Source organism: Lissotriton vulgaris, chromosome 3_1 (assembly GCF_964263255.1).
Source record: "Lissotriton vulgaris chromosome 3_1, aLisVul1.2, whole genome shotgun sequence".
NCBI classification, from domain to species: domain Eukaryota; kingdom Metazoa; phylum Chordata; class Amphibia; order Caudata; family Salamandridae; genus Lissotriton; species Lissotriton vulgaris.
The window spans coordinates 2,106,394,385-2,106,420,269 of record NC_141689.1 but is presented as its reverse complement, the minus strand read 5'-3'; the positions used below and the strand labels follow the sequence as shown (position 1 = coordinate 2,106,420,269).

General features: G+C 49.4%; 1 protein-coding gene across 11 annotated transcripts in view; it reads right to left on the bottom strand.

Moving 5' to 3' along the window:
• The window catches only part of FRYL (FRY like transcription coactivator), a 2,483,143-nt gene that overhangs the window by 208,101 nt on the left and 2,249,157 nt on the right, over positions 1 to 25,885 (bottom strand). For all 11 annotated transcript variants that reach the window (XM_086962669.1, XM_086962670.1, XM_086962671.1 and 8 more), the window contains one exon: positions 9,173 to 9,426. In XM_086962669.1, coding sequence (XP_086818795.1) covers positions 9,173 to 9,426 — 254 coding nt within the window. The remainder of the gene's footprint in view (positions 1 to 9,172; positions 9,427 to 25,885) is intronic.

Sequence of the window (25,885 nt, the reverse complement as noted above, 5' to 3'; positions counted from 1 at the left end):
GTTCCTCCATCAACGTCACCGGCGCCAAAATCCACACCGGTAGCTCCCTATGAAAGGGGGCCCGCCTCAACACCCTCTCCACAAGTCGCTGCCAGATTCCCGCAGTGTGTCGAACTACATACGGTAGGGATTCGTCCGCTCCCCTGCCCCGCATCAGAGCCACCTGTAGCGTCCTCTCATCCGCCCTGCCGGCTAGGAGTTGCAGCTCCCAATTATCTGTACCCGCGAACCACCGAGTGGCTGGCAGAAGTTGGGCCGCATAGTAATATAAATAGAACCTCGAGGCCTCCAAACCCCCCTCCTCCCAGCGTCGGACCACTGTGTGCAGTGCAACTCTGCTGCGCCTGCCCGCCACGAGCAAGGAGGTGAGCAGCGTATTGAGTTTGCTACATATACGAAGGGGGAGTAGACACAAGGTATTCTGTAGTACGTATAACACCCTCGGCAACATCACCATCTTGGAAACGGCTAGTCTCCCCATTAGGGAGAGTGGGAGCGTGTTCCAAAAGGACAAGGACTGCTGCAGGGAACTAAGCACTCGTTCGGCATTACGGGCCAGCAACTGCTCATCGGATGCGGCCACTTGGATTCCCAGGTATCGGAAGGCCTCCAGTTCCCACCTCAGCCCCAGGTGCGGGAAACCCTGTCTGGGGTCCTCGCCACAGACCGCCAGGGGAAAGATCAAGGACTTCCCAGGATTAAGGCGCAGCTCAGCAGCTGCACCAAAACGATCTAAGTGCTGCAACAGGATCAGCAGCGATTCCCGGGGAGACATCAGGTAGAACAATGCGTCATCGGCGTACAGAGAGATCAAGTGTACAGTATTCCCCACTAGTATCCCCCAGGGGTCCATCTCCGCTCAGATTGACACCGCCAAAGGCTCAATCGCCAGGGCGAACAGGAGCGGCGACAGAGGACACCCATGACGGGTGCCCCTGCCCAATTGCCACTCTTCCGAGCGGGCCGCCCGAGTCTGACCCTGGCCATAGGCGCGCTGTAGAGGATCCGGATCCAGGCGCAGAAGAGGGGCCCCACCCCAGCCAGCCGAAGCACCTCCAAGAGGTACCCCAGCTGACAGTGTTGAAAGCTTTAGCCAGGTCTATCGACACCAGGACCTGGGGATCCTCCCTATCACGCACCTCATGGAGGACATGGTTTAGGCGCCGGAGGTTCATGGCAGTGTTGAGGCCAGGGATGAACCCACACTGGTCTTAATGGACGAAGTGCGCCATATGCGGCGCCAGCCGGGTGGCTAAAATCCTAGTAAGGATTTTCACATCAGTGTTGATTAGGGTGATCGGCCGGTATGCCGCGGGATCACAGCTATCCCCTCCCGGTTTCAGAAGCATGCAAACCTCCCCCTGATGCATGGTAGGTGGGAGTGTGCCACATTCCAGCGCCTCTTGGTAAACCTGCAGGAGAAGGGGGGCAAGAGTATCCACAAACACCTGATAAAATTCCGGCAGAAAACAGTCTCCACCCGGAGCCTTGGCCATTGGGAGGGAGGCCAGTGCTACTCTGACCTCCTGAAGCGACAAGACGGTGTCCAGTTCCTCCGCATCCTCTCCTGAGGGGGTCTGGAGGGTCAGACCCCGAAGGTATGGCTGATAGGATGCTTCCGTCACCAAGGGGTCCGCGGTATATACTGCTTGCAGGTGAGTGCGGAGAGCCACGAGGAGGTCCGACTCTGAGTGCACCATGTCCCCAGCGGGATTCCTCAACGCCACTATCCGTGCTGGAGCGGACTCCCTCCGAAGAATCCAGGCTAGCAGGCGGCCTGACTTGTCCCCCTCCTGGTGGAGACGCTGGCGGTATTGGCCGAGGGTAAACTTATCCAGCCGGGTAAGGATATCATGAACGTCCTCATGGGCCGTCCGCTCAGATTCCAGGTCCGACCCATCCGGTTCCGACAGGGATTGACAGTGGCAGAGGCGATCCTCAGCGCACCTCAGATCTCGGAGAACTGTCTCCGGACCCCATAAGTCAGGCCCATACATGCACCCCGCACATCCGCCTTGAGAGCGTCCCATTTGGTCGCATAATGCAAGTCGCTGTCTCCCCAGTTTAAGTCTAAGTAGTTCTGTAGGGCCGTCTCCACATGTTCCCTACCCACCTAATCATGCAGGAGGTCCCCTGGCATCCTCAAAGTCCGCGGGCGGGAGGACTGGTCCACCCATTGTCATAACACATCTTTAAGCACAAAATGATCCATACAAACCTCTTCTAGATGGCTTCAAAGGCTGATCTTCAAGTTAGAAGCCCTTGGTATGGCCAGTATATAAAATGAATGACCTCTTTAGTAGGATGAGAAGGGGGAAGAAAGCAGCTAGGGGGATACAATGCCCCAAATGGGAGGATGTGATGAAATTGGGGTATTTGATATGGTGTGGTAGTGCAACCTCACCAGGTAATACACTAACCAACCCCTTTAGCACCACTGGGTTACAACTATCAAAAAAGCAAGGCTTACACAGAGGAACAAGTGCTAAGTATTTAAAAAGCACCAATACAATTGAAGAAAGCAAAACGACAGAAGAAATCAGTCACCAAAGGTTCTATTTTTATGAGAATTTAGACACCAGAATAAAAAAGATCCACCAGATGGTTCCCAAAGATATCGATTTTACAAGTAATAATAAATCGGTGCAATTTCACTCAACCCAAACGTGAACTAGCCTTGGCAAAGTCAACAAACTGGACACTTGAAAAGATTTCAAAGAAAACTTAGGTACGTGTCAATGGGGTCATTAGAACAACATGGGATAACTAATTCAAGCAGGGAGTTTGTCAGGGGGACCAGTAAAGTCCTCAAGAACATTTACCTTCACAGGAGAAGAAGTCCTTCAACAGTTCCAGGTACTTTATCTGCGTTGCTATGAAGTGGTCCTGATTCACAGGATGAAGGATGCTGAAGACGCTGTGGATGCAACGTGGTCAGTGTGAGAAGTGGGCCTGGCATATGCTGTCCACTAGTTATATTGGTCACCTTGCACCAGTCCAAACAACCCTTATTGATGATAGGTTTTAAGACAACCTTTATTGAAAGTTATCCTAGTGGTAGCTATGGAGAGCAGCCTTCAGGCTAAGTTTGAAGGAGTGTAAAGCAGATTGGTTTACCAGATTATAACGTCTTGAATGACCAAATGAAAGGAGACGTCAAAAAACATAGGGAGAAAGAGGAACTAGCTAGGTTCAACCTCCTATATTTTACAGTACAACACAAAATTCCATATGTGATAGATCATAGGAACCTAGCCAAGGAGAGATTGTGGGTCCACCCGATTTGGGTGTGCCTACCCGAATTGGGTGTGCCTAAATAGAAAAGAAAATGTATTTTCTTGAGTCCCCTCACTCACCTAGGGTTCTCCCTAGGTAACATGCTTCATGATTGGGGCCATCCCAAGCATCTACTGCTTGGGGTGTGATACGACTTGCGAAGGATACGTAGGAGCACTGGATTGTGAATCTATGTGTAGTGCAGTGTATGGGTGAAGTGGTGTTTTGTGCTAGTTTAAAAATACCTAACCAGTAAGCCAAAGTTTTATTCCTGCTTCTAGTCGGTAGGGTAAAAAGGGGGTAGATACAAGGAAAATTAACTTGTGTGGTTATAGTCCCTAATAATCCGTTGACATGTTTCAAGGTGTCCCCAACACCTTTTCTTCAGGACAACGTGGGGGCCAGCCCCATGTGTACCACTCCGGTGAACAAACCTAATTTAAGGTGAAAATCTGAAAAAATGCAGAAAGCACATCTATTATATGTGCTTTTCAATTATACATACGGTTAATGCTGTACCCACAGTATCTGTACTGTGGGAGAAGAAGTAGATTATATTTTAGTACATACTTCCTGCCCTAAGGGCAGGTCACGTTTTTTAGGAAGTGGCTGATCAATGTAGTTGGTGCCTATGATGAAAATTAAAAGTGATGGTAAAGTGTTCTGGTGCTCCTAAAATTAAATAAATAAAACAGCAATAGGCAGTGATAAATGTTCCACTGTATCTGGTTTCACTGTTTTTGTTCACAGTCTGCTGTTAAACGTATATCATAAAGGATGAGGTTAAACATATATCAAAGAGACCCTTGTTGCACTGGACACACTTGTAAACACACACAACATGTAACACATAACAATATACTTCTTTTAGGAAAACGTACTTTTGTGAGATGTGTAGAACATGAAAGCAGAGGGGACAGAGTCTGGGTCACTTGCCAGTGACCAGAGGCTCGGTTGCCGAATGCCCACCGATGTCGGGTGCCTCAGGTGCAAAGAGGTGAAGCTTGACTCTGCTGCAACAGGGACCAGGAGTTGTCGACGACGACCAGATTCCGCAGGCGAGCTGTCCCACGAAGTATGTCGAGTGCTGGGTGGGGGGCTGGTCGGTGTCCGGATCAGCAACAGCAACTCATGCGTTGAGAGTAAAAAGGCTTTGGGATGGATCAGCATGGTTTAAGTGACACCCCAAGCAATGGAGAGTCAGGGCACGTCTGGAGCAACCAGGTAAGCCCGTTCAGAGTTACAGTACCCTCCTCAGGGACCCACAAGTTGAAGGACAAGGGATCGCGAAGGGAGCTCGAGAGGAACCACTAAAACCCAGCCCACGGGTCACTCATGGAGTGTAGGCCAGTAATCTTCGGTGGAATCACTGCTCGGGATCTAGACTACAAAAAGCCCAATGCACAGACTCAGGGATCGCCAAGAAGCATATGCAGCTGCAAATGGTCACAGTGTCCAAGGATACGGGTTGCACGGTCCCCACGAGGGCTTTGGATCTCAGGTTTGCTGAGAGCATGGATCAGCTTCGGGGAAGCTTGGAAACCCACCTCCTGTGTTGCAAAGCCTTCGGAGTCCTTAAGGAGCTGCTTAGTTGCAAACTGGACAGATGCGTCTTTGGTGCCTGCCTTGCAGGGGAGTAACTCAATTACTCCAAGGGAGATTCTTCGGTCATCCAACAAAGTGTAGATAGTTGAAGTTCTGAGTTTCTGTAGCAGAGTTTCATCCAGGTAAATGTAAAGTCCTGTAGTCAGGGGTTCCTACTTTATACTCAAGGAAGGGGTGGGACAAATTCTGGAGACCCACCTATGGGAGGGTCAGGATAGAGGGGTGGTTTACTCCCATATCCTATGTCTATGTTCGCGCAAGAGCAGGGGCTGGTAGCCCCTGCAACCGGTTTGAGCTGGACTATGCACAGGGACACAAAATGTGCCCCCAGTGCAGACATTGAAGCACTCTTGGAGTGTACCCACCAAGCCCCAGTACACTAAAGCCTGTCTGGTTACATCTCCCTGTGACAGGAAACCTATTGTCCCGCCTACGCTGCCGGAGTTTCGTCCAGCAGCAGGAGGCCAGACTTGTGTCTGTACCATCCATTTTGTGATGCCAGGGTTCTGTTAAGCAGGAAACCACACAGAAAGTGTAACAGGCACTCCAAACACCAGATTCCAGGAGCAAATGGGATAAAGTCCCAGAGGCTCAAAAAACTAGTCTACTGAGGAGGAGGAGGAAGACAGAGTCATACAAGAAGACGCTGAATGGCGGTGACCACATGTGTTAAACAGAAGGACCCCGTCAAAGGGCAGGTCAACCAGACATTCCCTTATATTTTCAGGAAAAACAGCATCACGTAGCCAAGCATGGCGACGAAGAGCCACCAAAGTGGACAAAGCACGGCCAGGAGCATCGGCAACATCCAAGGCCACAGGAAGAATAAACGCAGGCAACTCCCTACCATCCAACACATGGCCCCGCAGATCAGTATGGGCACCCTCATGGGAAACATGAGAAAGAAGAGACTCCACAGAGTCCCACAGGCTGGAAGTAGCCCTGGTCAACACACACAAAGTGTTAAGCGCCTGTAAGGCCACTCTGGAAGAAGTGAAGAAATTACGCTCCCATGAATCTAACGACCGGGCCTATAAAGACAGAGGAAACAACACCACAGACAAGCACGGAAAGGCATTCCGCAGAAGAGCCAATTTGAGTAGAAGGGTGGAAGGAAAGACAGACCGGGTCGTGCGGAGCAGGGTGGTGGCGATGCAGGAGCGCCTTAGGCACCGTATTACCTGTGGCAGGGCGCCCCCAAGCCACCAGAAGAGAATTCTGGAGTGACGCTTCAAAAGGAAGGAACAACTCCCGTCCACCAGAGCCCTGGTGGAGAACTTCCAAGAGATTGTCTGTAGGGAATGGAGTGACAGGTTCACCTATCCTCAGAATACCAGCACCTGTGGAAATAGCCCAAAGAAAGGCAAGACTGGCCTCAGTAGGGCGCCGCGGAGGAGAAAGCAATTCCTCCGTAGGCGACGGCTGCAGACTGAGCCGTCCGACCCCAAGACCAGCTACAGGAGAAAGCGGCCAGCCAAGGAATAGCGGGGAATCCACAGAAGAATGAGGAACCTGAGGGGCTCCAGAGGAAGGAGGAGAGGCCAGTGGAAAAGCCAGCCGTAAGCCATGGAAAGAAGGGTTCGAAGATTTAGGCCGTGGGGACGGCGAAGTTGCCTCCCTGGAAGATGCCGGTGAAAATGCAACAATACGGCGCCCCGTCTCCGGGGAGGAGGACACCAACAGATAACATACCTCTGGAGAGGAAGGTACCTCGGGAGACGAATCAAGAACCAGAGCAAGGGACACAGTCGAAAATGGCGAGTCCTGGACCCCTCCGGGGACAGACCAGTGACGAGGCCGACAGGCACAGGCAGGCCGACAGCAGCTTCATCTGGCGCTCCCGCCGGGACTAAGGCTTGAGCTGCTGGCATGCAACACAGTCCGTTGAGGTGTGGTGTTCGCCCTAACACCACATACAGATGGGATGGGGGTCTGTCGCTGACATCGGACATGCACAGTGATCGCAAATTTTAAAGCCCAAAGGCATTGCAGACAATTCCACAAGAAAAAACAAGGGAAGGCATGAAAACAGACGTTAGCAGAGCAAACCAGATCCGCGTGGCACGCGGAAAAGAAGAAAACTGATGTCAGCGGGGCTTATGTCACCTCGCTGACGTCATGCCCGTGGACGACATCTGGGCAGAGTCCCGTGGTGCCGCCCCAGGCACGCAGAGATGCTGTGGCAAAAAATAGTTTTCCGGATCCAGTCTCAAGCCTGGGGATAATTCTATGTCAAGGTTTCTGCAGCTAGTCGTCTCTATCAGATAAAGGTGTTCCGTAGCTTAATTTTGGATGCTCCCTTCTGGATGCAAAAGCTGTGAAGATTGTAAGTAGAGTGAAACCATGGTGACCAGTGGCATAGGCTTCCTCCCCCAAATTAAGCGGGGGCTGACAGGCTGCCACTAGGTGCTCTGGACTGGCAAAACGATGCCCACTAAACAATATTTGTTTATGAGCCTCCTATGTCTACCGGTCCAGTGACAAAGTGCTCATAAATAATACTGTTTAGCAATAAACGACAGAGCGGTGTGGGAGGTGGGCAGACATACAGAGCAAAGGAAAGAGAAACAAGTATTTGCAATGCAATAGGTCTCGCATTTACGAGAGTAGCTTACACTCTTGCAAATGTGAGACCTATTGCATTGCAAATTACTAGCCCCCATGCATCGCTTTCACATTCATAGAGGCCGCACCCCTTTCTTTAAGACAGACACAATGGCACTTTGTCAACTTGACAAACAGGTGCTTTGTTTGTCAAACAGATTTTTTTTTGTCAAAGCACCCATGCGACGCTTTTACTTTAATAGCGGCCATGAACCTTTCTTTAGACGTGGCTTCCCTAAAGAAAGAGGCGCTGCCTCCATTAATGTGAAAGCACTGCATGGGTGTTAATAAACAAAACAAATGAATAAATAAATAAGTGTGACCGCTATATTTAAAGTGGACTGTGCTGCTGAAATAAATAAAGAAACTCGACCGCTATATTTAAAGTGCACCGACATTAGTAATTATATTTAAAATAAAAGCAGGTGGTGTGCTGCAACGTAGTAGGTGGAATAGGGACAAATCATTAAACAAAATCGTGCTCACAGCCAAGATAAAGCGGAACGTGTAACAAGACAAGTAAAAGGTCCAGTCGCTATGGGAAGTAACAAATGCAGAGAAGGCAGTACCAAGGAGGGACTAACAAGAATAATAATGACTCGGAAGCCAGCGTTTACGTCGGATAATGACACAAACCAATTACAAATATGGAGAGAGTGGGCGGGGCTTCAAAGCCATACTCCAATACTGCATGCATCGCATGCGCTGCCCAGGCTCGACCTAAAAAAAAGGATGAAAAGACAAAAATAGGGGAATACACGAGGGACAAACAGAAAAAGAGAAGCATGTGAGAAAGGTCTGAAAGACATACTGAAAGAGAAAAGGTGGGTACAAAGGAAAAAAAAGAATGGGAGGAGAAAGGAAGGAATAGTAAAACGAAATAAGGACGGAACAGTGAAAGGTATGACAGATGGATCGCAAAAAGATTGAAAGATGGAAGGGTGAGCAGATGCATGAAAGACTAGAAAGATCAAAAGGTTAAGGTGTAACTGAGTAGATGGCTGAGGAATGCAAGATAGGGAAAAGTGAAGGATGGATGGGTAAAAGTATGGTTAGTGGATATATGGATGGGAGGATGTGTGAAAGGAACAGAGGATGATTAAAGGGTAAATGTAAATCTTCTTAGGATGGTTGAGTTTACTTTCCTCATGAACTCAGTGTGAGTTGAGGTATAGTTGAAGAAGGGGGTATAATTTTCTAGCTACTTCCACGATCGTGACCTATTGACACAAGTGAAATACTCTTACGGGTGACACTTGGATAATCAGAAAATACTTGCACAGTGATTACAAACATTTCATATGCAACTGATCCATCATTGGTTAAATACCAAATCAGAAATAAATAGCCAGTCGAATGCAAAGAGAGGATATTTTTGTTGCTTCATCTTAATTTTCCAGAATTAAGATTACCAGAGTGTCCTGGCCACAGGACAATTGCTGAAACGGAAAATTCTAATTAAAATAGTTTTCATTTTCTAGAGAAAATTCTAAGTAACATAATTTAAACCAACGCATAAATAAGCAACTGGTTTTAGCACTCCCACAAACAATAGGATTTATTGTATTTCTGTCACTTTCTTCAACTAAGCACCCTGCTCAGTAATAGGAAAAAAATATCTTCCTTGGGTTATATCACAATATTTGTTACGTTTCAGTTACCAGTGACAGCACATTTAAAACCTTACCTAGACAAACCAGAAAAATCTGCTTCTTCTTCTTCACACCTTTCATCCAGCTCTTTCAAAGCAAGCGTTACATCCTCTTCACCCACAGATTCAGGTGAGCTTCCCGGACAGGTTACTTCAGGTAATTCTGAAATTTCTTCCTCTTCACCAAGTTCTTGACAGACTAGAGGTTCATGCAGTTCTTGTGTAATATATGATCCAGTGTCTTCACTAGTAGAGCTTAGCTGCTCATCTTTTACAGATGATCCACCATCCTACAAAGCAAGCACTTTAATTATTTTTGGCATAAAATATTACTCTATTGGTAGCTATACAATAGCAGTGTTTTGATAAAAATCTCAATGAGTAATGCAACAATATATTTGAAAGATATCAGAAGCAGATGTAACTAAGTACTAAAGAATAATCTTGGCTCGAGAAGGGAGAGCAGGTTAAAGGAGAAATGATGCAGGGTTGTTAACATGACGCCATCTACTACTGCAAAGCTTTCTCTTTCTAGCTGCTTGGAACATGCTGATGCACTGAATCCTGTTCAGTCTTGTAGTGGCACAAAGTGGTTTTGGTGGTATTCTGGATGCTCACAGTGCCACCTCTTACACTGGATTTCTTGTCTATATTTGACACTATGAACCACCACAGCTTTATATACAGACTTTGCTTGAGGAGCAGCTGCGACTAGGATCTAGAGTAGATTACCACTTTGTAAGTCTACTCCCAGACAGTGCCCTCCGGTCATCTATGCCTCATAAGATTCATCTTACAGTGTGCTTTGGAACTCATCCTTTAGCCCTGCTCTTTCAATGTGGTGCCTCTTGCAATCTTAGTATGTTTGTTAGGCTACACTTTTTAAGCTCATGTAGACAAAAATCAGATCATCTCAAACAGATATTTATTAACTAACATACACCTCTGAACTCTTTATGAGGTCAGAGGGCTAAGCACATGACAATACTTGAAAGGAAATACGAGTTCGCACAATATTTACAAGAACGCCTGAGGGGCGCAACAAACCATATACTAAATAAGTGGAATGTGAAAGTCAATCAAAGGAATGGAGCTGTCCAGAGGCAGTAGGATCGCTGGGACCACACTACCCTAACTGGAGGTAAGTAATAGGAGGCCGACTGAGCGCGTGTGCAGAGTGTGAACTCACACGCGAGATGCGTACAATCATCTATGGACAGTACAGTTTAAAGAAAAGGTGAGTACGGACGTCCCTGACTAGACAGGACTAAAACGACTGTGGAACTGGACACTAGGAGAGTCAAGCTACCCTTGAGCACCGAAATGCTTGTGTTACCTCACCCACAGGCTGCGGGTGCATAGGTGCCAAGTCGTGTCGGGTTCCGGCGTTGAAGTCTATGGAGCCTGGAGGAAAAGATGCTGCAGGCGGACAGGAGGAAGATGTCCAGTGTGATCCAATGGTGGATCAGTGAATAGAAGAACCTGAAAGCAGAGGGGACAATGTTCAAAGTCACTAGCCAGTGACTGGAGTGGAACCAGGAGTGGACCCAGATGTCGTCGTCGCGATCAGGTGGACGCTTGACTCTGCAGCCACGTGGACCAGGTGGTGTCTTCGACGACCAGGATGGAGGCACGAGCTGTCCCACGCAGGCTCTCACTGTCGGCGGTGTCGTCTCCGGATTTGGGTTCAACAGGCCTTGGTAAAGGCAACCCACGCGGGGAGTGGATACGGCGTCTGGAGTGGACCAGGAGGGTCCGGAGTGCTCCTCTTTTGGAAGGGAGCAAGGGCCAGTCTGGAGCAACCAGACCAGCAGCAAAGTTGTCGGAGTTCGTCGTCTAGGAGGTCACAAGCCAGCCGGCAAGTGACCAGACAACGCTTCGAGCAGCAAGCAGGCAGAAGGGCCCCACGCAGATCTCGTGGATGCTGGAGGGCTGATCTTCGATGCAGGAGCTGCTCGGGGTCGGGGCTTCTCAGTCCCCAAAGCACTTGGACGAGGATGCCTCTGAAGTCGTGCTGGAGCGAAGAACTGCTTCTTCCAAGATGGCAGGTCCCACGTGTCTCGTCGCACCCACGGGTCTCAGCTGTGCTGCCGGTGTGGGTAGAGGTCGGAGAGGTCTGGGAATCCGGGTCTCGTCGGGCTCTGAAGTCTGGATCCTTGCAGGAAGACGACAAAGGAAAGCCGCTGGACGCGGATGGTGCCTGCTGGTGCAGGGTGGACACTCCTTGCCCACAAGGGAGATATCTTCAGTCTTCTGTGGAGCAGAACGTCGAAGTCCAGAGTTTCTTCTTGGGAAGTTGTTCAGGATAATCTAATTTGGAATGGGACCAGCTCCTTCCTTTATTCAGCTAAAGGGGGCTGCACTGCGACTAGGTCCCTCCTCTGGGTGGGACCAGGAAGGGGGAGGTTACACCCCCTTTCCTTTGTCCGGTCTTGCGCCAGCTCTGGGGCTGGAGTGCCCCAGGAACTGGTTCTGACCGGTGTATGCACAGGGCACCTTGTGTGCCCCAGGAATGTCTCATTCCTTTGAGCCCTGTCCTACCTAATACACAAAATCCTGTCTGGGGTGGTGCTAGCACCTCCCAAGGCAGGAAACCCTTTGTCCAAGCCTCCCTCGCTGGAAGGACTCCCAGCAGCAGGAGGTCAGACTTGTGTCTGTGGTGGCAGCATCCATTTTGTGATGCTGAGGCTCGAGTTAACTTTAACCGGGGTTCACAGTTACATACATGTCGTGTCCCTCTAGAAGGGTGGAATGCTAACACTATCGCCAGAATTGGCGAGGGGTTAGTATTCCAATTCGTATGACACCTTACTCGACATGTTTTGATAATGTTATACCAAAGTTAGCATTTAACAGCGGGGTTCATAATGCACTTACGAGTATATGGTATAGCGTTATCAAGGAACAGCTATTAGGACTTGGTTCCGCAAGCTGCAAACAGGCTCAGCTCACATAATTCCAAGCACTCTGCCTTCAGGATTAAGGCCTGCCATAGGAGTGACTGATAGGAATATATGTGTCCATTTTAGGGTTAGATATAGAGATACTATATCTAAAGCAAAGGGTGATTACACCACCTTGCCCCAGCTGTCGTGCAGCCAGTTGTGTCAGTTTTGGATGGCCAGCCAGGGGTGGCATAATACATGCTGCAGCCCCTGGTAGGCCCTGGGTACACCTATGCCCTGGATACCTAAGGTATGCTGTACAGGGACTGATAAGGGGGCCCAGTACCAATTGGTAGACGCACCTAAGGTACATGCTTGTCAATTTAGCGAGAGAACAGCTAGGCTGTGGGTCTGATTAGCAGGCCCACAGCCAGGGAAAGTCGTAAACCAGTGAAGCAAAAAGCAAAAATCGGGGGTGACCATAGTATTGCAGACCCTACTCTCCGACAGCTAGGCTCTGAGGCGCTGTATGTTTTTGGTCTCAGACTCATTCTATGAACCAACTGACCATAATCTTATATTGTATTGTTTTTGTAGCCAACATGTTTTTTGTACCCAAAAAATGCGAACGCTCAGGTTTTCCCAATTCACTCGGAGTTATTAATCATCCCAGCTGTTTTCCCAATTAATTTATTAAACTCAATATTTTTCTCCAGCATATATATTAATCAGCTGGTACAGAGAGAAAACATGGTCCTCAAAGATGCACTTCGCCATGAATTTTTCTGTTGGTCTATATTCTCATAAATTCATCGCGTTGTACTGTGGGTGTGTGATCAAGTGATGAATCTGTATATAGTGTAACCTGTTGATTTCTTCTAGTTCAAATTCCTCCATGCATTGTTCAAAATACTATTATTTATCCCACAAGTGTTCTTTTAATAAAGTTCTATAGTTGCATGCAGGTATGCAGGATTTGTATAGCACATAGCTGTAAGACAGCAGAAAGCTGCACAAGTTCCAAGGGAAAGAATATCAATATGTGGTTGGGATAGTTGGCTTCTAAGAGAGAAAGTGGACAGTGATTGCATCATAATATATTGTTCTTTAAAGAGGTGAGTCTTCAGCTCTTTCCCTAAATGACGCACTGTTGCGGAAGCCCTTATGAACTGGAGGATGTCATTCTAGATCTGTCGTACATAGAAGGGAAGGCTTGTTCCCATGTTTTCTTTTCTTTTTGCATTTCTTTTTCTCTGGTCTTGTAGTATTCATAGCTGAGGGTGTGCCTAGAGTCAATGGACATGGTGAGATTTTCAGCCAGATATGCAGGGGTGTTGGCCAAGATGGATTTTTAAATGATGCAGCCAATTCAGACTTCCATTGAGGTAGAGAACACATTGTTATATTTCTTCATGCTCCTTTTTTTCTTTTTATAAAGATATCATTACTATGTGTTTAAATTATTTTTATGTATTTTAGTATATATATATTAATTATATATGTTATACATTTTTTATATAATTATTGTGTAATACTTAACATACCACAAATGCAAGTTTAATGTGGAGGCATTTATTGAAATCTGTACTTGAACCGCACACACTTTGTACATGCCACAGATTACCATAAACTTTTGTTGGAATTTAACAGTATGTCTGTCACTGACTAATCATCCTTATACAAGGTGTGTCCTTCAAGTTCATAGGCACCTTGCAGTGTGTGTGTGTCACTGTAAACACGCTTTTCTCCAAACTCAGACACTATGAGCGTCACTATAAACCTGCTCTGCGCTTCACTTCCATAACATAATACAAATCTGCACTTCACTTCCATAAGCATAATACAATGTGTGTGTCACTGAAAGACCACACCACAGCGAAAAAAAAACAACCCCACATCTCTCCTCCAGGTGATTCTGAAGAACAGAGACAAACCGCAACAGAGAGTGCGTATCACTGCCGAATTCCCCTTTTAGCCAGAATACAAATGCCAACCCACACAAGCTCTGTGCAGCCTCTGCGAATGACAACAGCATGCCAAACTGTGCGTATAATTGCCGGCTGTAACGGTGAGAGAATTCTTCCAATTACAGAAGCGTAGATAGCTTCTGCCAATCACAGAAGAGTAGACTGCTTGACATCACAAAAGGAGATTTCCTTTAAAGCTAAGGCAAATGCGTGTGGAGACAGCAACGCAACAAGTTTATTTATTTAATGCAATTTTATATAGGGCGGATTTTACCCAAAGGTGTCAGAGAACCAAGTACGTTAGATGAGGAAATTTACATACGTACACGTTACAGATACTGTAGTGTGGCCTAAGCCTGGTTTGCACGCATGTTATGTTAGCATGGCTTATTTGAAGTTTAAACGCCATTTTACCTTTTGCACACGACACTGCATATAGCTGTTTCTGTAAGTTAGGCTTTGTGAATGTCTGCACATGAGAAAAGGCTTGTTTTCGACATCCCTAGACTTACATCGTGCCCCTAGTCTGCACAGTGAGTGCTGAAGCCGTCAAGGTCATCATAACATGGTAGCTGTTTAAAATGATCAGCTAACGTTTTTTAGACACAACAAATGGCAGCTGTGAGCCAACTGAGATTCTGGCGTCTTTATTGTGGCACAGATGCCATGATTTCACACACTTGGAAGATTTTCTGTTTTCAGGGATGCAGAGATCTTTTGCTGATCCTGATGTGATTCACTCTTGCTGAGCTGAGAGGTAATGGGGTCCCCCCAAACAAGCCTAAGAGACCTTCTTTAGTTTATAAAACATAGTTCCTAGATAGGGATGGTGTAATAACTAGGCACTATACGACCTGTTTTCACCATCATTGTAATATGATTTCTCCCTTTGTGTTTTAAGGAACTGTAACAATGCTGACCATATTATTTTTAATCATATGTCTGCTTCTGTTGGCAAAGATACTGCACCTGAGAGCAGGTCGTTAAAATAAATATTTTAACCTTACATTGTGTCGCTTATTTACTCCTGTTGTGGACTGGTATGAGAGTATAACAAAAGAGTGTTCTCACTTCCCACCATTCCTGAGTTGGTCCTAAGTCGCATGTTCTAGGTTGTCTAATCATTGGTTATTTTGCTATAGGACGAAGAGCTAATGTGACACTGATGCTAGATGGTTGGGGTTTTCTAGGTACTGAGGTGAGTGTCACTGATGTCCTAGGTCTCTGTGCACAGTTCTGTGTAGGAGCAGGAACCTTGGAACATGGCGTACCTAACGTAGTGGTCTTATTGTGGGACTCTCGAATAGTGCTTATATCAGTCCACGACACCTTCACTATTGTTTCCGGTCGACAGTGGTGACGGATAAACCTACCTATAGTTATATAGGTCATTTTAAAACGGTTTCTATTGCATTACTACCCAGTCGTATTGCATTGTACTTAACATTCACTGTGTCGCTATGGCTGCGGTTGTTATCCCAGTTCACAGTCGCTGGCCTGTGCACAATCATTTGCAGGATTTCAATGTCTCTTTGGAAGGGATAGCAGTGGTTTTTGTGGTATCTGCTGACGCAGCGTACCCGTTTGAGCTGTTTTACTCATGGATCACATTACCTGCGGTTGATGCTAAAACTAATGTGTTTCATACTTACACTGCGACTGCCGTGCCTGTTGATTATGCTCCATATAAGACACAGGAAGTTCCAATTTCTGCTTAGCAGTACAGCGTTTGGTTTAATGGCGCCCTCCCCCACACTTTGACGGCAGTCAGAATGGGACCGTTGTCAATTGCAGGCGCTTCTTGGGCTGTTTTAGCTGGTTATACCCCGCACCCTAATGCAGGGCGTTGTACAGCAGCTGAATTAAGGCTCCTTTATGCCTCTGGTGTGTCTGTAATAAGGGGTCTGGTTCATTATATTTTCTGCAACTTTCCAGGTGGGGCCCCGGGTGGTGCGGTGCATCCAGTTGGGCAGAATGGGCTTAAGCTTAGTCCCGTTATGGTTAATGAGGTTATGAGCAAGCATCCCCAGGATAAAGATAAAATGCCTTTCTGGCTTGCCGAAAAATTTGACCAACTGGAGGGAGTATTTCCTAATACCACTCCTATTGAAAAACACAGGATCCTTACTATTAGTTTGCAGAAAGACTTCGTGCCGGACGTAAATGACTGTACCACTTGGGGTGTGATTTTTGTGGCGGTCTATACTAGGTGCTTCGGCACCCCGTCAATGGCTGTCCTGCCCTCTGTCATTAAACGCTTTCAGGATGAACACGGACCGGAGGAGGCAGTAGAGTTGGGAATGCGACTCGTGGGAGCGTTTGACATGGTTCGCGATCTCGTCCTTGCTAATGTTAAGGGAGATGCGGTAAGTTTGCAGGTATCTAATGCTTTACGCGATGTTCCTGAAATCAAGAAAGCCTGTCAGGTACCGAGAATTATTACGGAGGCTTATAAGACCATTGGCCGTAATAGTTTGGGTGTTAAGCCTTTTGCTAAAAAACAAGCAAAGCAGCAAACTCAGTCGGCATCTTCTGATAAAGATGATCGCCAGAAAGTTCCGGAACAAAATTGGAGTAAGAATAAAAAACAGGGTAAACAGCAACAGAAACAGAAACAGGGGTCCCGTCCTGCTTCACCTACACCAGCCTCTACTGAGCGTACATACGAGTTGCGCGACCGCACTACGATTAAGTCACCTGATAGGTTTCAGGTTCCTGTACAACGTTCTCCTCACTCTTTGCAGGAAACATCGGTCTCACCCACCGGTGGAGGAGGCGGCGGCGGCAGAGGACAAGGTGCCCAACAGAGCTGTGAGCAGCTTCGTAAGGCGGACGGAAAAGGCAAGCAGGACGACACACCGCGTCAAAGGCCTCAGTTTCAAAAAAAGAAAGTTGCAGCTTTAACAGCGAGATTTGCCACAGACAGTGAGAACGCAACTTCGGAATCTGACATGGGCACTGACACTGTTGGACAGCGCAGCGGAGATTACCATAGTGCGAGAGGCGCTGCGTCCACGACTGAAGGTGACAGCGACTGACACCGTAGTTGTAGTCAAGACAGCTGACACCAGATTGGCTCCCCCTGATAGGCTTTTTGAAATTGACCTTTTATTTGAAAGGGACATACAACGTACAATTAAGGTTTTTTTTGTGGAAAATCTGACTACTACTTATGACATTTTGTTGGCGGAGGTCGACTGGCCCCCTCCTTTTGTCTTAGCTGTTCCGCAAGGGGAGAAGGTAATCCTCCCCAGTTTTGCAAACACTGTCCTGAAGGAGCAGGCTATGCGTTTTGCAGAAGATTGGGCTAAGGCCCTTGCGCCGGCTTTGTACCGTACTCATTGTGGCTGGGTTAAATTTTCCCCCAGACATTAGATTCCCTTATGGTCTATGCCACAGGTTCAACCCCAATACCCCATGCGACGTGAAGCGAAAGCTCCCGTGGTGGAAATCCTTGAGCAAATGGAATATCAAGGTGTAATTGAAACGTGTGTCTCTGATTAATAACCCTCTTTTTACTGTGACTAAGTCTGACATCTCTTACCGTTTGGTATTGGATTACCGCCACCTTAATTCACATTTTCATACGTGTGCAGTCCAAAATACTCACAGTTCAGCCCTTGTAAATAGTCTTGTGCGCAAACGGTATAAAACCCCACTTGACATATCCAATGGATTTTTTGCCCATAACCTGTCCTCCATTAGTAGTCAATGGACAGCTTTTACCAGTTGTGGCAAACAACGCCAATTTTGTCGTTTGGCTATGGGCTATAAGTACAGTCCAGGCGTCTTTGCCGCCCGCATAGTCTCTCTTTTGGAGGGACTTGACGCAGATGCTTGTTCATATATGGATGACATCGATCTCACAGACGACGAATTATGGCCGCATCTATGCCGTGTAGACCGCATAATTTACAGTTTTGCAGATTTTGGCTATAAATTCAATTTTGCGAAAAGTCACATTGCATAGTACACAGTGTTGTTCATGGGCTACGAGCTCAACAATGAAGGTCGAGGTTTAGCTGCTCACTTCCTGGAGAAATGTGCACTTTTGCGCGCTCCCACAACACTAAAAAAACTACAATCTTTGCTGGGCTTTTTGAATTTCGGGCTTACTTATATTCCCGAATATGCCCAGCGCATTAAGCCTCTTTACGCTTTGATACAACCTACTTTCTCCAAATCGTGCTGGCTGCCTGAACATTCAGCCATCTTGCTATCATTGCAGGCGGATATTCTAGAATCTAAATTCTTTTTGACTCGTGATAACCAAACCAACCTGGTGATTAGAATCATACCGGGGGCGGTTGGTTTCACGTAGCACAAGTTACTACTTGTGTAACGATATATCTGTAAGAGGCATTAGTTAGTGATAGATTCCTTACCTTAGAATATCCCCAGGCGTCAGACTGGATCCAGAAATGTTTGCATACCAGTACCCTTGCGCGTCGGTAGGCGTCGTCTGCTGCTCCCCGTCCGTCGTCGTGATGACGTCGTCGGAGTACTTGGACGCCGCCTCTGCGTGCTGACGTCAGTTCTTAGACACAGCTTTTCCGCGCTAGAAACGCAGAGCTATGCTAAAAACCAACACTAGTGCCTTGAAACTAGGGCCCTGAAAGGGGATGACCTTAACCCTAGGTATCGGTTCGCAGAACGGGGAGGATGGGTGGGTCGGTAAGGAATCTATCACTAACTAATGTCTCTTACAGATATATCGTTACACAAGTAGTAACTTGTACATCTGAAAAAGACACGTTAGTGATAGATTCCTTACCTTAGAATAGATACCCCAGCAATACCAACCCTGGTGGTGGGTCTGCGAACCAATAATCACACCAGGAAGTCCTGGAGGACGGAACGGCCAAAGAAGCCATCCCTCCGGACTTGGCTGTCCAGGCAACAGTGTCTTGCAAACATGTGCAGCGAGGCCCACGTAGCCTCCTGGCAAATGTCCTGCAAGGGCACTCCTCGGCCCAAGGCAGTTGTAGTCGCTGTGGCCCGAGTGGAATGAGCCCTCAGCCTAACAGGGGGTTTCTTCTAAGCCAAGGAGTAACACGCCTGGATACACAAGATGATCCACCGCGAGATGGGTCGCTTGTGCACCGCTTTCCCCTTCTTAGCGCCCTCATAACCAACAAAGAGTTGGTCATCCACCTGGAACTGGCATGTGCGATCCAGATAGAACTAGAGCGCACGTTTTGGGTCCAGACGGTGGAGCCTCTCTTCCTCTCTCGAGGGATGCGGAGGCGGAAAGAAGGTGGGCAAGGTGATGGATTGCCCGGTGTGGAAGGCAGTGACTACCTTGGGCAGGAAAGAAGGTCTTGTCCGCAACACAACCTTGTCCGAATGGACTGAAAGGAAAGGAGGTTTATAGGATAGAGCCTCACTCACTCTCCTGGCAGAGGTGATGGCTACCAGGAAGGCAGTCTTCAAAGTAAGAAGGCAGAGAGGACAGTTGTGAAGTGGCTCAAAGGGAGCGCACATCAGAAAAGTAAGAACCAAGTTCAAGTCCCACTGAGGCATCACAAAGGGCACAGGAGGGAACGTATGCGTGATGCATTTCAGGAATCGATTAACAATAGGGGACTTGAACAAAGAAGATTGATCAGGCAGCCTCAAAAAGGCTGAAAGAGCAGAAAGGTAGCCCTTGATAGTGCCCAGAGCAGAGCCCTGCTGGGCAAGAGAAAGAAGGAAGAGAAGAACCTCAGAAAGAGGGGCAGAGAGAGGATCCACAGCCTTTGCTGTGCACCATGCCACAAATCTGTTCCACCTGCAGGCGTATACCAACTTTGTGGAGGGACACCTGGCTGCCAGAATGATGTTACAGACTTCAGGAGGCAAGTCAAATGGCCTCTACTGTCACCGCTCAATCTCCAAGCATGGAGGTGGAGACTGGACAGGTTCGGGTGGAGGACCGTCCCCTGCTGCTGCGACAGAAGGTCCTCCTGAAGAGGCAGAGGAACCGGGGATCGACTGACATACTGAGTAGCTCGGGAAACCAGTACCTTCGTGCCCAGTCCGGAGCCACAAGGATGACTTGAGCCCGGTCACGCCTGATCTTCAGCACTCTGGGCAGAAGTGGTATAGGCGGAAAGGCGTATAACAGACCGCAACTCCACTCGCGACGAAAAGCGTCTCAGAGCGAGTGCCGCCTTGGCAATTCCAACGCGCAGAACTGATGACATTGCACGTTCTCTTCGGTGGCGAATAGATCTAACCAAGACTCTCCCCACTGCAGAAAGAGACCTTGCGCCACGTCAGAGTTCAGACGCCATTCATGATCCATCATGCACCGGCGGCTGAGTTCGTCCGCCCTGGCGTTCAGAGAACCTGCCAGGTGTTGAACCACCAGGGTCACTCCCTGATGTTCCAGCCATTGCCAGAGGCGCAGAGCCTCCTGGCAAAGGGTCCACGACCCCACCCCGCCCGGTTTGTTGCAGTACCACATGGCGGTGGTGTTGTCCGTGAACACCTTCACTACATTCGCCCGGACAGAGGGGAGGAATGCCTTCAGTGCTAGACGAATCGCCCGCAGCTTCAAAAGGTTGATATGGAGCCGGGACTCCGCCGGAGACCAGAGGCCTCTGATGTCCGCCTCTCCCATGTGGCCTCCCCAGCCCTGGAGGGACGCGTCCGTCACAACTACGTGCTCCGGTTGAGGAAGGGAGAGGGATCTGCCGCTGACCCAATAGCGGTCCGTGAGCCACCACTGCAGCTGTCTCGCAGTGCCCTCAGAGATCAGGACATGGTTGGACAGGTTGCCATGATGCTGGGCCCACTGAAACTTCAGGTCCTACTGCAGAGCCCGCATCCGGCAACGGGCGAGATGCACCAGAAGGATGCAAGAAGCCATCAGCCCCAGAAGCCGCAGCGCCAACCTGACCGAAACTCGGGATAAAGGCTGAAAGATTGGAATCAGAGCCTGTATATCCCAAACCCGCTGTTTGGGTGGGTAAACCCAAAACTGCGCAGAGTCGAGAACCGCTCCGATGAAAAGGAGCTTCTGAGAGGGGCACAGGTGTGACTTCGGCACATTGATGGAGGACCCCAGCTGGTGGAAGAGGTCTGCCGTCGTCTGGAGGTGGCTGACGACTGTCTGGGGCGAGCCCGCCTTCAACATCCAGTCGTCGAGGTAAGGGAAGACAAACCGCTAACCTGCGCAGATGAGCTGCGACCACCGCCATCACCTTTGTGAACACCAGTGGGGCGCTGGTAAGGCCGAAGGGGAGCACGGTAAACTGAAAGTGCTCGTGGCCTACCGTGAACCGCAGGTAACGCCGGTGAGCCGGCAGGACGGGGATTTGGAAATAATCGTCCTGCAAGTCCAACGCTACCATCCAGTCTCCTGGGTCCAGGGCAGCTAAAACCTGAGCCAGAGTCAGCATCTTGAACTTCTCTTTCCGGAGGAAGCCGTTGATGTTCCGTAGGTCCACGATGTTGCCCTTCTTGGGTACCAGAAAGTAGTGGGAGTAGCAAACACGTCCTACTTCTGGCCCAGGAACGCGCTCGATGACCCCCTTGGCCAAGAGGGCCGAAACTTCCTCCTGCAGAAGCCGCAAATGATCCCCCGATACGCGGTGGTGTTGCGGTAGGTTGGCTGGAGGGGTCGTCTCGAAGGGGAGGGAGTAGCCCCTTCGGACGATCTGAAGCACCCACCTGTCCGCAATGACAGTGCGCCAGTGACAGTGGTGATGGCGAACCCTGCTCCCCACTGGCGTCACATGGGCCGAAAAGCACGGACTAGGAGGGTTTAGAGGCGGATGCTGCGGGGGAGGGTGTGGACTGGCCTCGCCCTTCTCCCCGACCGCCTCCAAAGCGATTTCCACGGCCGCCACCGAGGTGGATGTTAGCCTGCGGCGTGTGGCTGGCAGCACGTGTGGGGGCGCCCCTTCCTTGGCCACGAAAGGAGCGAAAGGCACCCGTTTACTGGCGTGGGGCCGAAAGGCCCAAGGACTTGGCCGCGACCGTATCCCACAGAGAGTGGGTGTAGCAGCCCAAGAGGCATGCGGTGGTGGAAGACCGTAGTCCCAGACTAAGGGAGGAGAAGACCTTTTTACCGTACATCTCGTACCTCTTGGATTCCCTGTCCGGCAGAGCCGACGGGAATGCGGTCTGGGCAGTGGACGCATAGATGACCAGGCTCTCGGGGGTGGGGTGGGTGGACAGGAAAACTGGGTCGCCCGGGGCTGGGCGGTGGCGTCTGGCCACGTTCCTATCTACGGGCGAACCTGTAGCGGGCCTGGACCAAGTGCCCAAAAGAACGTCGATTAAGGCCTCATTAAACGGCAGAAGAGGCTCTGTCGGGGATGACTGCGGTTTAAGGACCTCAGTGAGGAGGTTAGTCCTCACGGCCGCGACGGGGAGCTCAAGGCCCAAGGCCTTGGCAGCCCTCGTCAACACCACACTGTAGGTTGCCCCCTCCTCCGAAGCCACGGTAGGAGGTGAGACAAAACCAGTATCTGGAGAGGTGTCCAGAATACTGGCCTCCCAAAAGTCCCCTGTCCAGTCCTCTTGAGACTGACACTCTCGGGTCACAGGGTCCTCAGACCCCTCCCAATACACCTCATCACCCATCGCTTGATTCTCAGGGTTGTCAATTAATGGGGCCGGTTCATTGAAGTTAAAATCCCCAAGCGCCGTTGGGTACGGCGCCCAGAGGTGCCGTTCCGATGTCGGAACAGGAGCGAGGGAGGCATCAGGGACGGCGCCGCCTGAGGACGGCGCTGGAGGTGACACCTGACAGACCGACGCCGGGGGGTCGTAAGGTCCACCGGCGACGACCCAGAAACCAAATCGGGTCCAGTGGGGTCCCGCGGCGCCGGGCCAGAAGGTGCCCGCGGCGCCGGGACCGTTGGGCCCTGAGGCGCGAGCGGCGTCGGGACCGTGGGGCCCTGCGGCGCCGGGCCCAAAGGCGCCGGCGTCGGGGCCGAAGCACCCGACGGTGTGGGGGTCGAAGCCCCCGACCCGCTAGGGGCCCCAGACGGGTCCGCTGGGCCCGAAGGCCCCGCGGAGCCCGTCGGATGAGAGAGGGACCTCATGGCCATGAGGAAGTGCTCGATCTCCTCCAGCGTCGCGTCACGCCCAGGGACCGGAGGGTGTGGAGCTGGTTGCGACACCCGCGACTCCGACGGAGCCGCGTTGGCGGTGTCACCCGAACCCCCGGCTGCGTCGCACGAGCATGGGGGGAGGGGGGGCTATTAGTCAGAAGAGCGATGACGCCTCTTCTACTTCTTTCGAGGAGAGGGCCCGGCAGTCGGAGCAGGCCTTGCTGTCGTGGTCGACGCCTAGACAAGTTAGACACAGGTGATGAGGATCCGTGACCAACATTGTGCGGTCGCAATCCTCGCAGTGTTTAAATCCAGCCATCCTTATGGCACCGATCTGAGTCGTACGACTTCGAAGAGATGATCAAAATGATCCAAAAAGTTAGTCAAAAAGTGACTAGAAGTACTGCTTTTTCCAGTTCTGCGCTTGCTGGCACGGAAAAAAGAAGAACTGACGTCAGCACGCGGAGGCGGCGTCTAAGTACTCCGACGACGTCATCACGGCGCCCACGACGGACACGGAGCCGTAGAGGACATCTACCGACGCGCGCAAGGGTACTGCTCCGCAAAAATTTCCGGATCCAGTCTGACGCCTGGCGATATTCTAAGGTAAGGAATCCATCACTAACGTGTCTCTTTCAGATACTCACTTTTAATGAGGGTGACACAGTCCCTATCGCTTACAAGTCACACATGTACAATTCGGCTGAGTTGCGGTTTCCCACTGTGGAAAAATTAATGACAGCAGTGCAAATGGCGATTCTAAAGGAACGTGCGCTGTCACAGGGAAAACACATTTTGGTTGTTAATTCGTATCCTGCCTTGGAGGCAGTGACGAAAGCCAGTGTACCAAATTCGAAAGCTTTGCACACACGGTAGATACAATGGGCCACGTTCATGACGTCTCCGGATGTCACATTCATTTTTGATTTCTCTCTGCAGACTCAAGAGTTCTTGCAATATGAACGTGTTCATCCTGCTCCTCTCACCATGCGTCCACTTGAGGATTTCCACTGATGGAAGCGGGCAAGCGGCTACGGATTCAAAGCACGCATATTCTTCGGCATGCGCAATTGTGGTTGGTACTATGGTGGATGGTGAATGCAATTCCGATGTTGTGCATACACAGACATTAGGGGACTGTACCGCCTAATCGGCAGAGCTTCGTACTCTGATGCTTGCACTGGAGTGCGCAGATCCCAGTGGGACTACTCTTATTGTAAGTGACTCTTACTACTGTGTTCAATCATACAATGACACTCTACCCGTTTGGACTCAAAATTATCATTGTGACTCCAAAGGTCGCACAATAAAACATAAAATGATCTGGGTTCGAGTGGCTGAGCTTAAAGAACAGCTGCCACTCGTCTTTGTAATTCATACTTTAGGTCACTAGCGTGCCTGAGTTCACGCTGTTGGCAATTGTCTTGCGGATGAAACCTCTAAGAAAGCAGTTGCAACATACTCAGTAGCAGCAGTTACACGTTCCAAAAGTAAGATTGATGATGACATCTTGGCAGCTATAGCTGCAACGGAGAAGGGAGGTAATTAACCTAGACGCTTCCCTTCTAAATACTCTTATCATTTAAGTCCTGATTAACTTCCTTATGTGAGAATTAACGAAGTTGGTGACAGGTCAATCCCCAACGCAGACCGCAAGCAGTCTTTCATTACAGCATCCCAGGTTGGGATGGCCTCATTGTGAGAAGTTGGCCTGATATATGATGCTTACTAGTTCTAGTGATCACCTTGTATCAGTCCAAACAACCCTTATGGTGATTGGTTGTAAGTCAACCTTATAGACCAGCTATCCTAATGGTAGCATGGACAAAGCAGTCCTAGGCTAAACTCTTTTGGCATGTGAAGCCAGCTGTTTTACCACATATAACCCCTTGAATACCAAGTGAAAGGACACCACACAGGTTGTTATGAAAATAAACAATATATTTATTAACTAACATACACCTCTGAACTCTTTATGAGATCAGAGGGCTAAGCACATGACAATATCTTAGGAAAAATACGTTTAAGTTGCACAAATTACAATGGTGCCCTAGGGGCACGACAAACCATATACTAATTAAGTGGAATGTGAAAGTCGATGGAAGGAATGGAGCTGTCCAGAGGCTGTAGGATCGCTGGGACCAAACTACCCTAACTCTAGGTAAGTAATAGGAGGCCCACGGAACGCGTATGCAGAGTGTGAACTCACACGCGAGAAGAGTAACAGTGTCTATGGACGGTACAGTTCAAGTAAAAGGTGAGCAAGGACAATCCTGACTATGTAGGACTAAAACAACTGTGGAACTGGACACTAGGAGAGTCAATCTACCCTTAAGCACCGAAATGCTTGTATTACCTCACCCACAGGCTGCGGGTGCATAGGTGCGAAGTCGTGTCGGGTTCCGGCGTTTAAGTCTATGGAGCCTGGAAGAAAAGATGCTGCAGGCGATCAGGAGGAAGATGCCCGGTCCAAGGGTGGATCAGTGAAGAGGAGAACCTGAAAGCAGAGGGGACCATGTTCAAAGTCACTAGCCAGTGACTGGAGTGGAATCAGATGTTTTCGTGGCGATCAGGTGAAGAGTGGACGCTTGTCTCTGCAGCCACGTGAACCAGGTGGTGTCTTTGACTACCAGGATGGAGGCACGAGCTGTCCCACGCAGGCTCTCGCTGTCGGCGGTATCGGATCCGGATTTGGAATCAACAGGCCTTGGCAAAGGCAACCCACGCGGTGAGTGGAAACGGCGTCTGGAGTGGACCAGGAGGATCCGGGGTGCTCCTCTTTTGGAAGAGAGCAAGGGCCAGTTTGGAGCAACCAGACCAGCAGTGAAGATTTCAAGGTTCGTCGTCTAG